The following is a 20,967-nucleotide window of genomic DNA, read 5'->3' as shown; positions in this document are numbered from 1 at the left end:
AATTTTTATTTTATATTATTATATTATTTAGAAGAATTGCACATGTTAACCTATATGGGACTAATTGCTGGAGGTAGGGGGAAGGCAGGGAGAAAAAATTTTGAACATGAGGTTTTGCAAGGGTGAATGTTGAAAATTATCTTTACATATATTTAGAAAATAAAAAGCTATTATTAGAAAAAAAAAAAAAAAAAGACCTAAGTCTAAGGGATTGTCTTCCTAAGGCAAGTGCACTGGACTTGGTAGTCAGGCAACTGAAACTGCAAATTCAGTTCAGTCATTATGTGAACTTGGGCAAGTCAGATTCTAACTTGTCTGCCTCAGTTTCCTTTTTTGCAAAATGGTAATTATAATAGCACCTAGTGTAATGAGGATAAAATGTTATTTGTAGAGTACTTTGCAAAGAGTAACTTAAAAGGTTATTTATATATAAATGCCAGCTGAGTAACTTCATCAAATAAGAAAATTAACTCTGAAAATGACTGGCTCTTAATTATTATATTCTTTTGTTTTCTAAACATTCAACAGCCATCCATCTGATAATATGCTTTAGAATTTTGCCAGGAATTTATGTTAAAGCGCTAACCACTAATTAGCCTCTAGAATCTATTTCCCTCATCTTTTTTTTTTTTTTTTTTTTGAATACCAGACTACATTTGAACATTTTCTGGCAACTTCCACTCTCCAGATTTCTCAACATGTACGAATTAGGGCTAGAGTCACTCTATACAAAATTTATCAACACCAATTTTGTGGAAGACACTGTAAAGTAGTTCCTTTCCTCCCTGAAGACTTTAAAATCTAGAAGGAAATACAAAATGTATTTCAGAGAAGCTAAACTGTGATCAGGTCCAAAGAGAAGGAAGGAGAACACATTCAGTTGCAGGGGAAAAGGAAAGGATTCTTGGAGGGGATAACACTTAAACTAAACCTTGAAGAAATAAAAGGATACTAAATAGGCTTTAATAAGATATGTATTTAATATTTTAATAAGAAGTAATGAGTTCCAAGAATGGGGAAAAGCCTAAACAATTGAATGAAGGCATGAAAGAACATGTCAAATTTGAAAAATAGCTGACAGTTTAGTTTATAACTGGGTCATTAAAAAGTGAAAGTAATTAAAAATAAGCAAAAATAAAAGAATTAAAGCTAAAAAGGAAGGTAAGAGCACGGTACATAATGCAAAATATTATGCTGTGGCTTTACAAATATCTCATTTCATTCTAAAAACCCTGAGAGATCTCCATTTTTCAGTTGAGGAAACCGAGGCAGAGATAAGTGATTTATCCAGAGTGTGAATTTGAATTTAGAGCTTCCTGACTCCTGGCCTAATATTTTAACCACTTCTCCAACTGGAGAGTAGGCCTCATTTCCTATTTGTCCTTGTATCCCCACTGCTTGGCACATTTCTATTCTAGACAAGCTTTTTCATCACAACAGGAAATCCACAAATAAATAACTCCCTCTGTCAAGGAAGAGCTGTTGGGGATGTTGGAATCCTTACTAACTGCTAACTAATCAGAGTTGATCTAATCTTACAAGAAGATGTTTTGGGCAGAACCTGAAACAAGGTACTAAGTAGAACTAATCAAGACAAGGCTTGTGTTCACACCTTTACTCATTGGAGTTCAATGAGTTCATACCTCCCTTGAAGCTCTTTGGGCCAAAGAGCACTATGGGAGAAAACCCATAATCCCTCTCTCTGGAAGGAGCATAAATAGGCCAATGGGCCAGTCGAAGAAGTTCTTGAGAGGAAGACGCTACAAGTCGAGATTTCACCGGAATGACATGAAGACTGGAGCTGGCTGGAGGCTGAAGAAAGCAGAGGCAGAGGCTGAAGGACCAGACCTTTGGATTTAAAGACATTCGGAGGGAGCGCTGGGAACCAAGCAGAGAGATAGGCCGAACAGGGACCGACAAAATCCTGATTCCAGGGAAGGCACCCAGAGAGAACTTTTATAATATTTTATAGAAGAACAAGAACCCCACATTTGAACTCCAACATTTTGGCGCCCTGAACGTGGGACTAACAGACCCCTCAGTGGATTTCAGTGGAAAAGCTACGATCCTGATTCAAGTGGAAAAGCCTCTGATCCTGATCCAGTGGAAAAGACTCTTCAACCCAGAAATTAGGGTGAGTGCAATAAAGAAATTTTGTTAGAAGAGTTAAAGTAGAATTTCATCTAAGATGGGACAGATATTTAGAAAACAGCCTGTTTCTGTTCAAGGAAAATGTTTAGAGAGCATTGTCAAAGTTATGGAAAGCCAAGGTTTAATTATAAGTTTACAGCAAATCACTGAACTTTTACAAACTGTAAAGGATATATGGCCTTGTTTCTCTCTTGATAAGGAATTAGATCTAAATGAATGGAAATTGGTTGGAGAGGATCTTTGTCAATTCTATAATAAAAATGGGCCTAACTCAATAATTAATACATGTAATGTAATACAATTGGCTATAAGAAGTTATTTAAGTGATAGAATGATGAAAAGGAAAGTACAGGAGGAAGAAAAGCCAACTTTACTAGGTGAAAAGGAGGACGAATCAGATGAGAATGGAGTTAATTACAATTCTGAGTGTGATACTTCACAGCAGGAGGAATTAGGTGATTCCACATCTCATGACCCTCCCCCCGCAATTAACCCTTCATGGGTGGAACAAGGGGGAGGGAGAGAGACAGAAACACAGTCAGCTTCTCCTGTAAAGCAGAATTTGACAAGATTAGAAAAAGCATTAATTAAAGCAAAAAATGAAGGAGAAGATATATCTGATTTTATAAATGCATATCCTGTGATTGAAGAGCTCAACTCCTCAGGTCAAAAAGAGAGAAAATACACTCCTTTTAATTTGGGAAAAATTAAAGATTTGAAAAAGGGTTGCACTCTTTATGGGGCTACATCATCTTATGTGAAGATGTTACTGGATAATTTGTCTTATGAAATCTTAACCCCGAATGACTGGAAATCCATCACTAAAACATGTCTTGAACCAGGACAAAATTTATTGTGGCTTTCAGAGTTTCATGAATTATGTAGGATTCAAGCCCAACACAATAGGCTAACAGGAACTATTGTACAAGTTGCTTTTGACCAACTAACTGGTGAAGGTCAGTATGCAGAGAGTTCAGAACAGATTTATTATCCCATAACAGTGTATGAGCAAATTTCTAAGGCTGCAATAAAAGCTTGGAATTCTCTCCCTGGACAGAAAGATGGAAATAATGCTTTCACAAAAATAGAGCAAGGTCCCAATGAACCTTTTGCAGATTTTGTGGGACGTTTACAAACAGCTGTAATAAGAACCATTGGAGATAATGCTGCCACAGAAATAATGACTAGACATTTGGCTAAGGAAAATGCCAATGAGGTTTGCAAGAGAATTATATGGGGGCTAGACAAAAATGCTTCTTTAGAGGATATCATTAGACGCTGTGCCACAGTGGGCACAAATGCTTATTATGCCCAGACTATGGTGAACTTGGAAAGACAAGGTCCTTTTTGGCAGAGGAATTCTAGAGAAACTCGTCGATGTTTTCATTGCGGAAAAGTTGGACATTTGAGAGCTCATTGTAGATATGGAGATAGAGTGAGAAGACAGGGTGAGAGAAAACCTAAAACCCCATGTCCAAAATGTAACCGAGGCTTTCACTGGGCCTCTAAATGTATATTGACCCAGAGGAATGAGAGGCAAGGCCCAGCTCCAAAGTATCAATCAAAGGACAGGTGGGGCATGATAGCAGCTGAGGTTACACCCAGAGAGACTTTAGAAATTCAGAACTCTGATGTCATCAACCAACAGAAAAGCAATCAGGATTACAGTTGGGAAGAATACAGGCCTTTTAAGACAACAAGACAATATCCAATGCAAACAGCTCCAATGTAATTACCAGATGATGAGGAGAAATCCCAAATTTGGTAAATAGAAGGGAATTAGATTAACTGCTTGGGGAAGAGGATCTGCTTATATTTCCACTGATGAAGAAAGAATCAGATGGCTGACAATGACACTGTCAAAAGGACTCTTAAAATCTTCAGAAATCTTTGAATTTCCTAACACAAGATGAAACTATTTCAGTTCCTGAAAAACCAGCAAGAATCATTGGGTTCCGTAAGATGAAAAATTGTTGATGAGACTTTTTGCAGTACTTCAGAGCTTACAGGAATTATTAGATTCCTGGCACATGAACTAATGGACAATGGAATCCTATTGGACTGTTTCTAGGACTTATGGACATGTGTAAATTTTCAGGATGATTCATGTTATTTGTTACATTACTACTAGCCTGTGTTATATTGCTATGTGCTTATGTAAATTATGTATAATGCCTCCCATATTGATGGATTTATGTATAACATGTATATCTATTACAAAGTTCTGGCCCATATTGATGGATTTATGTGTACCCCCTCAGAAACCCCCTATGTTTTAAAACAAAAGAAAGGGGGAGATGTTGGAATCCTTACTAACTGCTAACTAATCAGAGTTGATCTAATCTTACAAGAAGATGTTTTGGGCAGAACCTGAAACAAGGTACTAAGTAGAACTAATCAAGACAAGGCTTGTGTTCACACCTTTACTCATTGGAGTTCAATGAGTTCATACCTCCCTTGAAGCTCTTTGGGCCAAAGAGCACTATGGGAGAAAACCCATAATCCCTCTCTCTGGAAGGAGCATAAATAGGCCAATGGGCCAGTCGAAGAAGTTCTTGAGAGGAAGACGCTACAAGTCGAGATTTCACCGGAATGACATGAAGACTGGAGCTGGCTGGAGGCTGAAGAAAGCAGAGGCAGAGGCTGAAGGACCAGACCTTTGGATTTAAAGACATTCGGAGGGAGCGCTGGGAACCAAGCAGAGAGATAGGCCGAACAGGGACCGACAAAATCCTGATTCCAGGGAAGGCACCCAGAGAGAACTTTTATAATATTTTATAGAAGAACAAGAACCCCACATTTGAACTCCAACAAAGAGCAAACAAGCAAACAAGTCCAATAACTTGTAATCTTAAAGAGTAGCATAGGACAGACAGTAACACAGCCAGTATCTATCACCTGAACACAGGACAGGGTTTTCCCAACTTTTAAGTCCAGCTCTCTATCCACCAACCCTAGCACACAGCAGGCACTAAATTAGTGCTGGTTAAACTGAGTCATTTTCTCCTAAAGTTCCTGTCCCTTCCATATCACCAACCAATTTCTACTTGTCGATCTTAATGAGATCAAGAGTAGCAGCTTCCAACTACAGAGCATTATGAAATGCAAAGCGGATAATTTTAATTACATTAAATTTAAAAGGTTTTGGACAAGCAAAACCAACGCAGCAAAGATTAAAAGAGAAAAAACTCACAGCCAGTGTTTCTGATAAAGGCCTCACTTCTAAAATATATAGAAAAATGAGTTAAATTTATAAGAATACAAGTTATTCCCCAATTGATAAAGGGTCAAGACAGGATATGAACAATAATTCAATGAAAAAATTAAAGCCACTTCTGGTCTTATGAAAAAATATTTCCACTATTAATTAGAAGACAATTCTGAAGCACCACTTCACACCTATCAGACTTGCTGACAAGAAAAGATAATGGAGGCAATATGGGAAAAGTGGGACTCAATATATTATTGGAGTTATGAAATGATTCAACCCTTCAGAGCAATTTGGAACTATACTCAAAGAGCTATAAAACTGTGATCCCTTTGCTCCAGCAATAACATTATTGGGTCTCTATCTCAAAAAAATCTTAAGATAGGGAAAATGATCCACACATGCAAAAATATTTGTAGCAGCTCTCTTTGCAGTGGCAAGGAATTAGAAATTAAGTAGATGCCCATTAACTGGGGAATGGCTGAATGTTATGGTGTATGAATATAATAGAATTTTATTGTTCTATAAGAAATGATAAGTAGGTTGATTTCAGGAAAGCCTGGAATGAGCTGCATGAATTGATGCCGAGTGAAATAAGCAGAAACAGGAGAACATTTTACACAGTAACAATAAAATTATATGATGACCAACTTTGATAGCAATCAGCAATCCAAGACAATTCCAATAGACTTAGGATTAGCCCAATTATTATTGGGCCAATATAGTTAGTCTAATAGACTATGGATGGCATCTACATCCAGAGAGAGAACTAAGAAGACTGAATATGGATGGCAGCATAATATTTTCAGCTTTTTTTGTCTTTTTCTTTTTCATAATTTTTTCCTTTTGGTCTGATTTTTCCTGCATAACATGACAAACATGGAATTATGTTTACAAGTATTATACATAACAAGAAAATAACTGTTTGGACATGTATACTTATATTGTATTTAATTTATACTTTAACACATTTAACATGTATTGGTCAATCTGCCATCTGGGGGAGGAAGAAACAAGGAGGGGAAAAATTGGAACAAAGGTTTGGCAATTGTTAATGCTGTAAAATTACCTATGCATATAACTTGTAAATAAAAAGCGATAATTTTTTTTAAAAAGTATTACACGTATATAACCTATATCAGATTACTGTCTTGCAGAGGAGGAAATTAAGGAAGGGAAGGAGAAGAAAAAATGTGGAACTCAGAATCTTACAAAAATTAATGGTGAAAACTATCTTTTCATAAATTTGGGAAAATGAAATATTGAGAAGAAAAAAAAAAAAAAAGAGGAAGAGATTCCCTTAATGGTTCCTCTACCTCCTGACATCCTAAACCATCAAGGAATCAAGGAGAATCAGATATCACAATATTAACAAAAATAAACTTTCAGCATATATCAAAGAGGAAGCATTGCCTAAATGGAAAGAATGCTAAACTCACAAGTTAAGAAGATAAAGATTCAAATTATATAAGGTTCAAAGATGATTTCACTCTGCTGAACCTTAGTTTTTTCATCTGTAAAACTGTACCTGGAATATCTATTACACAGAGTTGTTGAAAAGCAAATGGAATAACTTTAAAGAACTATGTATGTCTCTATTACTATTATTACTATTACTATTATTATTATTATTCAGGAGAGTCTGTTAATTAGGAATTTTTAACTGCTTTCCTCCTGGTATAAGCTCAAAAAACTGAATGGTCAGGTAGACTAGTCAATTGGATATTGTAAATATCAATTTAAAGAGGATTGGTGCTTATTGAAGAGGGACTCTTTGTTCACCTAAGGAATTTTAAGTTTATAGGATCATAGATCTAGAAATGGAAAAGTCATGAAAAGTTATCTAGTCCATTATCCTCATGTTACAGATAAGCAAATTGAGTCTTAGAGGGATTAAGTGACTGCCACAGATCACTATTTCATAGATAGTAAATGTCAGAGGTAGGACGTGAATCCAGTAGAGTTCACAGGGAATTCATAGATGTTCATGGACAAGGCAATAAGAAATTTGTCCTGTCAGAAGGACCTAGGCTCTAATAAAAAGTAGGCAAAATACACTATGTTAAGAGTCCATAATTCCTAAAATACTTCCAATTTCCACCCCTGGTACAATGACAACCTGAAACACATCTAGAGAAAGGCAACCAAGTGGTCAGGGGAATAAAGATTAAACTAGAGATGATTAACAAAAGTTGGAGTGTGGAGTAGGAGGAACTGAAAAGTTAGGGGGAAACATTAGTTGTTGTCAAGTATCTTATAATTCTTTCTTATGTTAACTTCAGAGGACAGAACTATATATAATAGGAAGTTGGAGAGAAGGAAGCTTTATTTGATATGATAAAAAAAAACTTCCTAAAAATTACAGTGTCCCCCCTCCAAAGAAGAGAGCTTTTTGGGGTGGTGAAGGGATCATCTTATCACTAGAGATTTTCAAAAAGAGATTAAATTACTTATTTATCAGAAATGTTATAGAGGAGATTCCATCCAGTAAATTTTATGTATAATGATTATATACAAATTTTATCTACAAAGATAAATAAGCTCCAGACCTAATCTCAAGGAAATTTTCAGATTTCAAAATTTAGAAATTTTGTTCATTAGTATTTGAACTATAATTTCCATTTTATCTGTAGTCTAAGTCTCCAAGACTATCAGATGTGTTGTCTCCAATTTGCTGAAGCTCCATCCTTCTAGTGTCTAGATCTCTGAGAGATAACTCCCACAAACTAGTTCTCAACAAGTATTTATTAAACACCTGCTATACACCAAAAACTATGCTAGATACTAGAGGCAAAGACAATAATGAAACCATACCTGTTCTCAAGAGGCTGATATTCCAACAAGGTGACAACACATACAAATGCACTGTACAATGGGGTGGGAAAGAGCACTAGTGGTAAGGACTGAGTGAGGGTAAAAGAGAGATTCATAAAAGGTTTTATATGTATAAAGTAGAGCTTGGATGGAATCTTAAAAGAAAATTAGAGATTCTAAAAGGCAGAAGTACAGAGGGAGTCTTCTCCAGAAAAAGAAGATTGAGTCAAAGTTTTGAAGGGTTTGAAAATTGTCCAAAAGACATTTATATTTGCTCCTATAGTCAACAAGAAGCCACTGGAGTTATTAAGCTAAGGAGTGACATGAGTCCTGCCCATTTGCCCAAACTGTCAACTTCATCTGTCATTATTAAAGTGCAGTCCTAATGAGAACACAGAAAAGGAAAAGGCCATCCTTGTTTACCTTTAATTTCTCCAGCTCGAGCCTTTTTGTAGAGTCCTTTGACATCTCTTTCTTCACACACATGCAGAGGAGCATCGACAAATACTTCAAAAAAAGGTAAACTTGCCCCTTCATGGATTTGCCTTGCATTATTACGATCCTTAAGAAAAAGAAAACCATTTTAGAAGTTTAAAAATTAGAAACTAAAACTAAGAAACATGGATCTGCTATTGGCTTGGTCACAATTCTATATAGTCTTCAAGACACATATGACTGTCTCTGACACTGAAAGGCAGTCCACTGCTGATGATAATTGGCTCTTAAGGAAACCAGAAACCAAGAGCTTGAACACCATTAGCATAGGCATCCAAGCCATAAAACTTACCAAGACTTTGAAACATAAAGTTCAGGAAAACCTCTAAAAACTGAAAAAAACTTTCCAGATATAAAAGATATTAATCAGGCACTTACTATGAGGAAGCCTTTGTACTGGATGATGAGAAAGGCCACAAAGATACATACAAAGGATACAGCCCCAGTCTATAGTGAAATGATGGAGATAATTCAGACAACTACGATAACAGGGTCAAATAAGAGACAGATAAAAAGACAGAAAGAGAAATATATTAAGACAGAAAGAAAAAAAGCAAGAGTGTGTGACAGGCAGACAGAAGAAGAAAGATAAAGATAGAAAAATCAAGAGAATTAGGTAAATAAAGAGAGCAGGAAAGAAAGAGACAAAGTCAAATACCCAAAGAGGAGAAGAGAGAGAAAGAGAAGGGAAAGAGAAAGAAAGAATGAAAGACATATAGAGAAAGAACAAGAGAGAGGAAAAGAGGGAAAGCAGGGAAAGAAAAGATGAAGACAAGGGAAGATGGGGAAGAGAAGAGAAAAAAGAGGAAGAGGAAAGAGAACAGGAAGGAAAAGGAAAAGAGTCAGAGAGAGACAAAAAAGAGCAAGCACACAAGTGCACAAATATCTGAGTACCAATGGAGAGATTTCCCTGAAACAGTATTTGAACTTGTCTTCGAAGGCCAAGTATAACTTTAACAGACAGACATAATACATTTCTAAACAATAAGATATAAGTGCAAGGGTGCAAGTTTTTTTAAAACAAGCAATATTATTGGGGAGTTTGGTTCTGGGATCATATAAAGGAAAAAGATAGGAAGAGGCTAACTACATGCAGACAAAGTGGGATCCAGGGCCTTGGACGCTGAGCTTAGTGGTTTGGACAATGAGGAGCCGTGAAAGACAGCTCACCAACATACACCATGTATCATGAAGGTGTAAAGATCGATAGTGTTTCTTTAGAAAGGGTACAAAAAGAGTATTGCATAAAGAAAGCTATATTGAATCAGGATGATTCACCATGACAGATGAACATATGAAGCCCTCGAGGCTCCTCTCCAGCAGAGAACACCTCTAAGCTAACTTCAGCATGTTCCTCAGTGATAAGCCCACAGAACACGAGCATTCGATGAATATACGGCTATCTTCATGTATTTAGTGCATTAAGTGCACACTGAGTGCCGGGCTTTATTTCTAATCTTAACTCAGATACTAGCTATGGGCAATTCACTCAATAATCATTAAAATATCTGGAAAATTCCAATTCATCATTTTGTCAATGTAACAGACTTTCATCAAAAACAATTTTTGAAATAATTTATTATCTTTAACTCTTTGATCATATGGCTCCCAAATTCCATTATACCTAAGAATCTTTAATTTGATTTTAACAGTATTTACTGAATTGAATTTGAGATCTACACCAAACCAACCATCACCATTGTTTAGTCACGTCCAACTCTTCATAGGTTTTCTTTGGCAGAAATACTTGATTGGTTTGCCATTTCTTTCTCCAGCTGATTTTACACATGAACAAACTGAGACAAATAAGGTTAAGTGATCTGCTCAGAGTCACACAGCTAGTAAGTGGCTGAGGCCTCATTTAATTCATGAAGATGAATCTTCCTAACTGGCCACCATACTAGAGTAAGCCTGCTAATTTTTAATTTTCAACCAAATTCTTTGGTTCCTTTATATTTCCCATTTTCCTTTGCTTGCTTTAGAGTTAAAATGTATCACTTTTTTTCAAAAATGACCACTCAAGCCAAGACACCTACCTGGGTATAAGGAGATATAAAACTGGTGATACACACTAGGCCAGCATCTGCAAAGAGCTTCGCAACCTCTGCAATACGGCGGACATTTTCTTCCCTGTCTTCTGGTGTGAAGCCCAGATTTTTATTGAGACCTTGACGAATGTTGTCACCATCAAGAGTGTAGCACGGAATACCATGACAGACCAAGTATTCCTCCAATGCCATGCTCACTGTGGTCTTCCCTGCACCAGACAAACCTAGGAGTTGAAAATGACCAAGTGCAATTTAGAGCAGGGGTTCTTCACCTGGGATCTATAAGCTTGGGTTTTTTTTTTCCATTTTTTAAACATTTTACTATTTCAACAATTTGTTTCCTTCTCATTCTTACATATTTTATATTACATAGGCTTTATTAGACTGTAGCCAAAGGAGTCCAGGATACAAAAAGGTTAAGACTCACTAGTTTAGACCTCATATACAATATGGGTTTATGAGAACTACTATCAAAGAAATAGGATTATAATATCTTCACTAATAATAACAAGAATTTATATATAATGTTTTATATTTGCAAAGCATTTTACATGTTATCTCATTTGATCCTCACGAAACAATCTTATGAAGTAGGTGCTATTAATATCCTCCATTTTTCAGATAAGTAAACCAAAGTTGGTAAGTGATTAAGGTTCTTTCTCAGGATTACATAGCTAGTAAATATCTGAAGCAGGATTTTAAACTCTTGGCCTCTTTACTCCAAGTCCAACATTCTATGAGCTACAGCACCAAAATGTCTAAGAATTAATATAATATCATTTATCTTCCACTCACTAACACCCCCAAAAATAAAATTTAGCAAAGGAGAGACTTCATTATCTCAACAGCTATCTCTAGAAATTCTGAAATGATGAAAATGTGTACCTGCAATAATATAATTGAATAATCAAGAAGTCAGTGAGAGCTTACAAAAGAACTTTAATTTTCACATTTGAGTGGTACTTGGTCTTCAAATATTCCCTCTGGACCCGTTTATCATTTAAAAAGAAAAACATATATTCCTTTAAATTATATTATACCATCAAGGAGAAAAGGGTACAAAAAGAAGACCCAAAAACCAGTCTCCAAGACCTGTCTCCATAATGTCCATAAAGTATTATCAGAAAGGTTTTGATTTCACTGGAGCAATGTAGTAGCCAAGTCTGTCATGAGCTAACTCTCATTCCCTTTGCCATATGTTCTTTATTTTATATTCATCTTAAATTATGATGATGCTTGTTCAAAGTCTAATAGAGAAATAGAAGAGATGGAGAAAAACACATTTTAATAGTTTCCAATAGCTTGGGATTTTTAATGTATCATGCCAAACCAGTTTCTACAATACAAAATCAAGCTATACTTTCCGAAGTACCACAGCAGTCTAATCCTATGTCTAACAGGCCATTATTTGAATTCAGTTCTTTCTTTCTTGTGATGACCGCATATTTAAAAATCAGCCAGAGTCAGGAATTCAGGTTAAAGGAAAAATCTTCAATCTTTATTCTTTTTGAAGTGAAGGGGGATTGTGATAGCAATATGGGCAGCTGCGACAGGAAGCCAGCCAGCAGAGGTGAAGGGGGATTGCAGGTGAAAGGGGGATTAGAGGTGAAGGGAGGTCGCGATAGCAATGTAAGCAGCTGTGACAAGACACCAGCCAGCAGCCTCTTTTTCCACTTCCTTCTCCACTCCCCTGCTTCTACCCACTAAAATCGTCATTTCTTTTTTTTTTTTCCTTTTTCTTTTTTTTTTTCTTTTTTTTTCAAAATCATCATTTCTTATACAACACATCAGGACTTGCACAAAGACTGAGCGGGGGCCATTATTTCTCCAAGAATATATATTAATAGAGTATGGTCCAATTACTAGTTAGCCTCACATGCTTGGGACCTCAGTGCATCAACTCAAGCCTCAGCCCATTACACTTTCTCTTGGCCAGAACTCTTTTTACTGAACCATCTAGATGCCCCCATGAAACTTTTAGGTATAAAACTTTCAAATAATTTGTGTAAAGTCTCAAAGAGATTTAAAGTCTGAAACTAAGAGCTAAACTCCAAATCTGGGTTTCTAGAATAATTCTGTGTGCTGTAAAGCAGTGGTTCTCTAACCTTTAACTAAGTTTTTAACCAGGACCCCCTCTTAAAAACTACTGAGGACCAAAAGCTTTTATTTACGTGGTTTATATCTATCAATATTTATTATGTTAGAAATTAAAACTGATAACTTTTTAAAATATTGATATATCATTTTAAAAATAAGAACAGTAAGCTCATCTATTTATTTTCTACAAATAGAAAAATAAAAAATTTTTTCCAAAACAAACAAAAAAAAAAATCAGAAAAGTGGCATATATATATTTTTGCAAATATCTTTATATTGCAAATATATCTTTAAAGTCTAATTTAATAGAAGGTAGTTAAGATTCTCATATATGTTTTGGAAATAAATCTAGCTGATATGCTTTTTTGGTTGACATATGAAGAAAACTGTCCCCATAAATATTTTAAATAGATAAATAACATCCCAATATATTAGTTTTAAATTGTTTTAGATATAAATAGGTTTAAATAGTTTGAGCCTTACAGATTCCCATATGCAGTCCATACTTAAGGAAATACTACTCTAGATTACATTATGGACAGTTCTCACTTTATCAAAATTCAAATTACACAAATTTTACTTCCCATAAAAAATTCTCAAAGAAATCCACATTCCACATGTTAACTTTACCGTATAATATGCCATGTTCTTTCTTTCTCTCCTCCTGCCCCTTGACTCAGTACTTCAAAGTCTATCATCCCATCCCACTACTATATCTCATTTTCCCTCTTCCCCCCCCCCCAAAAAAAAAACCTTGCAAGTGAAAGCAGAAAAATGTAGGAAGAAAGAAGGCCACTGCCGCCAGATGAGAGGATTGGTTTGAGACCTTCAGTGCTGACAGGAAAGAAGGGAGAAAAGGAAAAAAGGAGGGAAGTAGGAAAGGAGGAAAGAAGAAGGGTCAGAGACAGAGAAAGAGCATACAAAAGGGTGTTTTGCCCTCCATGTTTTTGTTTTCTGTCAGTATGCACTTGAAGACCACATGTCTGTTTCCAGTCCCAACATGTTATCATTTACCCTCTCCTGTCTGTATCTGTGTCTAGACACATCTCTATCCTCCTTCCCCATCTGTTCTTCCTCTTGGTCCCCCATCTTCCCCACTCACCATGGCTGGCCACTATGGGTTCTTCCTCCCACGCTCACTACTCTGTCCCAAATCCCTACATGTGCCAGCCCCCTTCCCCCTCCACAGGCAAATTCACATTACATAAAAAATGCTTTACTTAGAGGTCTGTAAAACAATCTACTTACAGTATCTATATGTAATATAAAAATTAATTTGCTTTGGTTTAATATAGAAATTAATTGCTATACCTGTTAGCCAAACTGTACAACCACGAAATCCACCTCTGGTCCCTACCACTTGACCTCGTTTATTCCTGCTGACATGATGTGCTTGGTAAGTGACATTGGTGGCCCTCTGCATCCCCTGTAAAAAAAGAAAATCATTTTACTTTCAATTTGGTATCCAATAATATGCTGCATAAGAAAAAACTAAATAAGACAGATAGCAACTTCACCAGACTTATGGTTCTCATAATGTGCTCCAGGTTCCCCTGTGGGTCCCTCCAAAAGCTTTTTAAAGCGAGTCCTCAAGATCAAAACTATTTTTACAATAATACAAAGAGGTTTCATCTCTAATACAGTAAATATTGACAGTTAAAATTCACAAAGCTATTAAAGGAGAATTTCTCAATAATTTTTAAGAATATGATGGAGTGAGGGCAGCTAATTAGTATAGTGGATAGAGCAGGACCCAAGTTCAAATCTGGCTTCAAACACTTAACAGGTCCAGGCTATGTGACCCTGGATAAGTCGCTTAACCCTAATTGCCTCAAAAAAAAAAAAAAAAAAAAAAAAAAAGCATAATGGGGGTCTTGAGACCAAAAAAAGTTTGAACCACTATGCTAGACTACAAATATAATGTTGTGTTTTATGTTATATTTCAGGAGGAACACTGACAAACTACAACACAGGAACCAAGATGATAAAGAGATTTAACACAATGTAACATATATTGAAAAGCTGAAAGAACTAAAGATATTTAGACTGGAAAAGAAAACATTTGAAGGGAAAGAAGAAGGAAAAGACTAAATCATTGACTTCACATATCTGGAACAAATATTAGATTTGTACCACTCCAGAAAGGAAAAATCAGTGTCAGTCTAAGATTAAAATGCTACTAAGAAAGCAAATTTCAGTTCAATATAAGAAGCACATAAATTATAAATTCTTTAAGGGCAGAGGTGGTTCTTGCCTTTCTTGATATCCTTTATCCTTAGCATAGTATTTTACACATAGTAAACACTTGATAAATACTGTCATTGGATAGGTCAAACAACTCAAATAATTCCTTCTAATTCTAAGGTCTTTTTTTTTAAGTCAATGACTAGCAAAATTATAAGTAAACCTTTTTCATCATGAATTTCTATCTGCTATTTTCCTAGTATAAAAGAAGTCACTCCACTGATTTAAAAAAAAATGCATTTTTAGCATTCAAGTCCCTTTTTATCCAAAGCCAAAAAAGTTAAATTTTCAGTGTATTTTTCTCTCAAAGCAAAGAACAAGCAGGCATGTTCTAGTGGATGTGATACCAGACCTTGAGAAAGGTTAAACAGGAATCAGGAGAGAGAAAAAAATGAATCAGAGGCAATGCCTCAAATATTGACACCGGAAGAGAAGAAACTTACCAAAAGATCATATTTTATGAGGCTAAATTATTTTCCTACTTTAGAAATTTAGAAGAAGAAAACAATAATGAAGCATTTGTCTGATTTTTGGCTCAGAGAAGGAGGAAAGAATAAGATATAGTATAGAGTGAGAATAAATAGGAAGCTTTCTTTTAAAGAAAAGATTAAGGAGGGAGTATATTATAGGCATGGGAGATAGCTACTACAAAAGTTCAGAGAAGGAAGATCAAGTGTGTATGAGGAGTAGAGAGCAGATCAATTGGGCTAGATCAGAGTATGTATCAGTTAGAATGTCCACTAAAACTTGAATAAGCCAGACCACATTATATTGAGAAAGGGTTCATAAACTATATCAGACTGCCAAAGGGAGTCACAAAAAAAAAAAAAAAAAAAAAAAGTTAAAACTCCCTCTGTTAAGAGACAATAAATTAAGGCACCAATAGAGTTTACTAACTATAGGAATCACATGGTCAGATCTGTGAGGAAAATTCCTTTGGCAGCAGCTTGGAGTCTGAACTAGAAAGGTTGGGAGAGATTGAAGGAAAACAAAGTGAGAAACTGTTGCAACAATCTAGTTGAGAAGAGTCTTCTAACTCTCCTCTATGGCATTAGTTATTACTTTTGAAACTGACCAAACTGCAGGTACTTTTTTGGAGCATATTAAGACCTACTTTGGTCCAAATCAGTGATTTCAATCGTCTACACTGTAGGGAAATGCCCATAATCTTTAAGACTCCAGCTCTTTACCAAGATAAGCACAAAATATCACAAGAAAAAATAAGTAATATAGAAACAATACTCGGTTTAAATAGTTACAATTCCTTAGATAACTGTACATTGAAACCAATCAACCAACTAATAAGCATCTACCATATGCATGGATTTTTTTTTTTTTGTTTCTTTATTCTTGGAGAGGAAGGGTTGACCATGTAAAAGAGGCCATTCTTTGATCTATTTCTTACCTAGCCTTAACACTAAATGGGTATTGCCTTAGTCAAATTGAGACTTTAGCTTTAACATCTGGGTCTCTCACTGCATCCAGGGCCATCTCCAAGCACTGGACCAAGAAAGTAAAGGAGAAAATGAGGTTGGGGACTTTGCACAGCCCTCCCTCACTTAAATCCAATTCATTTGAAAGTCATGACACATCACTTTCCAGATGTCCTGATCTTCTACCAGAATAAAGGACAAATAATTATCTGTAAATAATAGTAGCTATCCGAGCTAGCTAGATTCCTTCTTTCCTTTTCACTTCTTTTCTTCTCTTCCTTCCTTCCTTCCCCTCTGTCCACATATGGATTCACACTTACCTGCAGATGCTATGACCAAGTAATATAAATTTAGATCTTTGCTCACTGAAGCCTCACAAGATACCTTAAACAAGGGTCCCCAAATTACGACCCGCGGGCCGGATGCGGCAGCTGAGAACAATTATCCCTCTCACCCAGGGCTATGAAGTTTCTTTATTTAAAGGCCCACAAAACAAAAGTTTTTGTTTTTACTATAGTCCAGCCCTCCAACAGTGTGAGGGGCAGTGAACTGGCCCCCTATTTAAAAAAGTTTGAGGGACCCCTGCCTTAGGATTTAGGATTTTTATTTTTTTAAGGACCATTCCTTAAACACAAATCACTCTGGCTTTCATTGATTGGCCAACAATAGGCACCAGACAAAGTTTCACTTGAAGGTTCCAATGGCCTTTTGGCCAGAAACCTTGCGGGTTTTCCCTACCAAATTGATTTTGGGTTTGAGGGGTTTTTTGACTAAGTAAAAGAGACCATTCTTACTTCATTTCTTACCTAGCTTTAATCAATGAATAGGCATTACCTCAATCAAACAGACTTAAAAAATCTCCCATTATATCATCTCTTAGTGGTCCTGAGCTAAATCTTGCCACAGGGTACAGATGGCTCTGGAGGAGAGAAGTAAGGCTGGTGACTTTGCAAGAACTCCCTTACTTAAATCCAATTCATTTATAAGTCAAAATATAACCTTTTTGATGTCATGATTCTCTTTGAGACCATATGACAAACAAAAATGAATAATTATGTGCCCAGAATTTTGCTAGGAACTAAAATTCAAAGTTATTGTATCCTTATTTCTCACCTTCCCATGTAATTATAATCTATTTTAGGTCAAGCAAATATATACTCAATAAAATGAGTTAATAAATTAATGCTTAACAAAATTCTATTACGTTATACATGTCATCAATGTTCAGAATTCCAAGGAGTGGAGGATAATTGTGATAAAAGGTTCTCATTTGGTATGAAGTGTATTTCTGCTCAAAGCAGCTTGGAAAAGAAAGATATTTGTAGAAACAATTTTTGTCCTACATCTAAATGATTTAGAACACAAGTTAGCTTAGAACATAAAAATAAAGTAGAATTCCAAAAGAGACCTCCACTTGGAGTGGGATTGTAATATAGGTCCATTTGAACAACAGGCCTAATCAAAATCAGAAAGTCCACATATGATCCTATCAGTGTTCCTTCCAGCTTGCTTCAGAGAGTAGCTAGGCTTCCAAATTGTTTAAAAAGTATTTCAGGCTCCAGCTATCACCCTCCTAGCTACCAAAGACCTTATCAGGTAGAAACTATTATTATCATCTCTATTTATATCTGAGAAAATTGAGGCCAAATATAGATGTCTCAGTATCCTGGGCTCAGCTGCTTAGGCAAGTTACTCAGGTGCTAAGTTTCTGAGGTAGATTTGAATTTAGGATTTTCTGAGTCCAGGCTCAGCATATGTACTACCCACTATACCACCTAACTATAATTGCCTCTGAGATACCTTGCCGCTATAAACTTATGACCCTTAAGTCTACTTCCTAGCAATGTGACCTGAGCAAGTCAAGTCAGTTGACCTCTCAGTTTCCTCAACTGTAAAACAAGAAAACTAGACATCATGGTGGTCACTTCCAACTATAAATTTAACACCCTGTGTGACAGCATTCCTGGTTGACTCAATTCTTAACATGTTTCTGTTTTCCTTCCTAAGAAGGTTCTTTGGACAGGAAAGAATAAATATGTCTAATAGAGAGTAATAGACCAGACAAATAAAAATACTATAAGAGAACACCCAGATACACTTAATGAATTCAAGTCAGTGGGTCAAGATGAACTAAATACATAGTAGGGTTCTCAACCAAAGGATGATGAGCTATTGATTTTTTTTTTTTTTAAATCATGGAAATCGTCTTCAGGATACTTAACAACAAGATGGAGGATTAGACATCTTTTACATCCTCAGAACTTCTCAAACTTCTCCAAAATAGAAATAATGTGTAAGCTGTTGTCAAAGTCTGGGACACCAAACATCCCAAGGAAGTAAAAACCTGAAGAAATAAAAACAGAGAAGCAAATCTCTTTGCTCACTTAGCACCTCCTCATCAAATTTTAGCTAGCAGCAGGACTACACAAGCTAAACCATAGGCTTAAAATACAATTCGAATTTATACCCCACCCTGTTCCCAATGTCTTAGAAATTCAAAAGGAAGAAATTAGCTCAGGCAGGGACAAAAGCAGTAAATACTCTGTGGCAAAAGAGTTCAAACAAAGAACAGAGAAACAGAGGGAAATGGGAAAAGACATTTGTGTGAGGCTATGTGTCATTCCACTAAGCCTGAGGAAAAGAGGCTAGCATCCATCTGAAGGAATAGTTCTATCTCCCCCAGATATTATTTGGAGCAGAGATCAAAACTGATGAACCACTTATTCCCAAAATGGAAGGAGGCTGAGACTGTTGAGATCCAGCTCCTTGAGAAAATGCAAATGCCAACAAATAAGAGGGAATCAGAAAGTTCAGAAAATGGGCAACAAAGGTATGTGGCATAGAAAGATAGTAAGATGAAGAACTTACAGGAATGTGTGAATTCTTTTTCTGTGTTTTATTTTAATTATATTTCTGGGTTTCTCCTATGTGCAGGCCCATATGTACTTGAGCCTTGGCCAGCTATAAACATATTTACTTAACCTGAGCTGATGACATTTATCAGTATTAGACATTTATCGATATTTAGTCTATTAGCTTGTTCACTGTCTGCTTTGATTATGTGCAAGCCCATATTTATTTCAGCCTTGGCCAGCTATATCTGAAACCTGAAGGCCTGATTTTCTGTTTCCTAGAAATCAGGTGATTTCGGGGAAACAGAAACCTTCCATTCCAACCATTCCATTCTCTTTCTTATCTCATGATGGGATGGCTCATCCTCCGGAGGTTTAATAAACAACCTTTCTGCTTTCTATTTTGAGTGATCTCTGAGTAGTTATTTTGGGTAAGGCTCTTCTACAACCCACACAAAGGAAAATAATGAAAATGAAATTACCAAAGATCTCAATAAGAAATAAAATAAAGACTTTGAATATAAGTGGATAAATCAAATGGAAGATATTAACATTAGAAAGGAATATGGCCTCTAGATAGGTTAAAGAGTTCAGAAATCTATGGGCAGAGAATCCTGTGGATTCCCAAGACAGCATGTATTCACAAGACATTACTGAATGGTTTAAAAACCTTAAGTCCAACAGAAATAATAGTGGAGAAACAAGACTGAAACATGAGGAACACATAACAACTCACTCACACATGAAAATATTTTTACAGAAATAAACTACAGAATGAGAAGACACATAAAAGGAAGAAGAATTAAATTGTAAGGTAAAAGCCAAGCAAAAAGGAACCTAATTAAGTTAGACAAAACTCCAAAACTAGGTTAAGATGTAAAAAAACAGGAAAAAAAAAAAAAACAGAAAACATAATTGACAGTGAAGCAGAGAGGCAGTAGGAGTAGAATTATAAAATTAGACTAGACTAAAATAACTGAAAATACATAGTGCTGGGTTTACAGAGGAAGGGGGGGGGGGGAATTCTGTTTTATGGGCCAGACCTCTGTACTTAAAATAAGGTGCTAATTCAATGGAATTGATGAGACAATGGTTATCTAGTTTAGTTTTGGAGTAGTTCTCTAAATTCAGTATGACTGATTTAATCTTACAACAAAGAATGGTTTTCTAGTGATGTAATGATTGGTTTATATTCAAAATAGAGCATATAAAACTGTGACAAACTCAGCCAGAGTCAGAACCAGAGACAGACATAGAAGGGCTCAGAGAGAGACTCAAAAGGGCCAGACACACACTTGGAGGGGACAGAAAGACAGATTCATTCCATCATCCACCATTGTGGTGGCTGGAGGCTGAAGCACAACTGGGATTCAGAGATAGATTCACTTCATCTCACACCACCTTGCCTGGCCTCCTGCCATTTCCTCCACTGAGAACAAGGCCAGTCTGAAAAGCTCTCCAGAAAGCTGCCCAGCCCCAGGCAAGGAGACAATAAAGAATTTGGACTTTGAATTTTAACACCTGGCTATTCTCGTGGTAATTACTCAACTGAAAAGTAGGCAGCTCCAAGACTTCCAGAAAACCAAACAGACCATTACAAAATTCTAATTTGGAAAAAACATTAG

General features: G+C 36.1%; 1 protein-coding gene across 1 annotated transcript in view; it reads right to left on the bottom strand.

Annotated features, from left to right (window-relative positions):
• PAPSS1 (3'-phosphoadenosine 5'-phosphosulfate synthase 1) overlaps positions 1-20,967 on the bottom strand; it is a 112,221-nt gene that overhangs the window by 74,185 nt on the left and 17,069 nt on the right. Inside the window, exons 3-5 of the mRNA XM_051965260.1 lie at positions 14,125-14,239; positions 10,705-10,940; positions 8,597-8,735 (exon numbers count right to left, since the gene is read on the bottom strand). Coding sequence (XP_051821220.1) covers positions 8,597-8,735; positions 10,705-10,940; positions 14,125-14,239 — 490 coding nt within the window. The remainder of the gene's footprint in view (positions 1-8,596; positions 8,736-10,704; positions 10,941-14,124; positions 14,240-20,967) is intronic.

The sequence above is a fragment of the Antechinus flavipes genome, chromosome 6, assembly GCF_016432865.1.
Source record: "Antechinus flavipes isolate AdamAnt ecotype Samford, QLD, Australia chromosome 6, AdamAnt_v2, whole genome shotgun sequence".
Classification (NCBI taxonomy): domain Eukaryota; kingdom Metazoa; phylum Chordata; class Mammalia; order Dasyuromorphia; family Dasyuridae; genus Antechinus; species Antechinus flavipes.
Note: the sequence above shows the minus strand (reverse complement) of the source record. Positions and strands in the feature narration are given on the sequence as shown.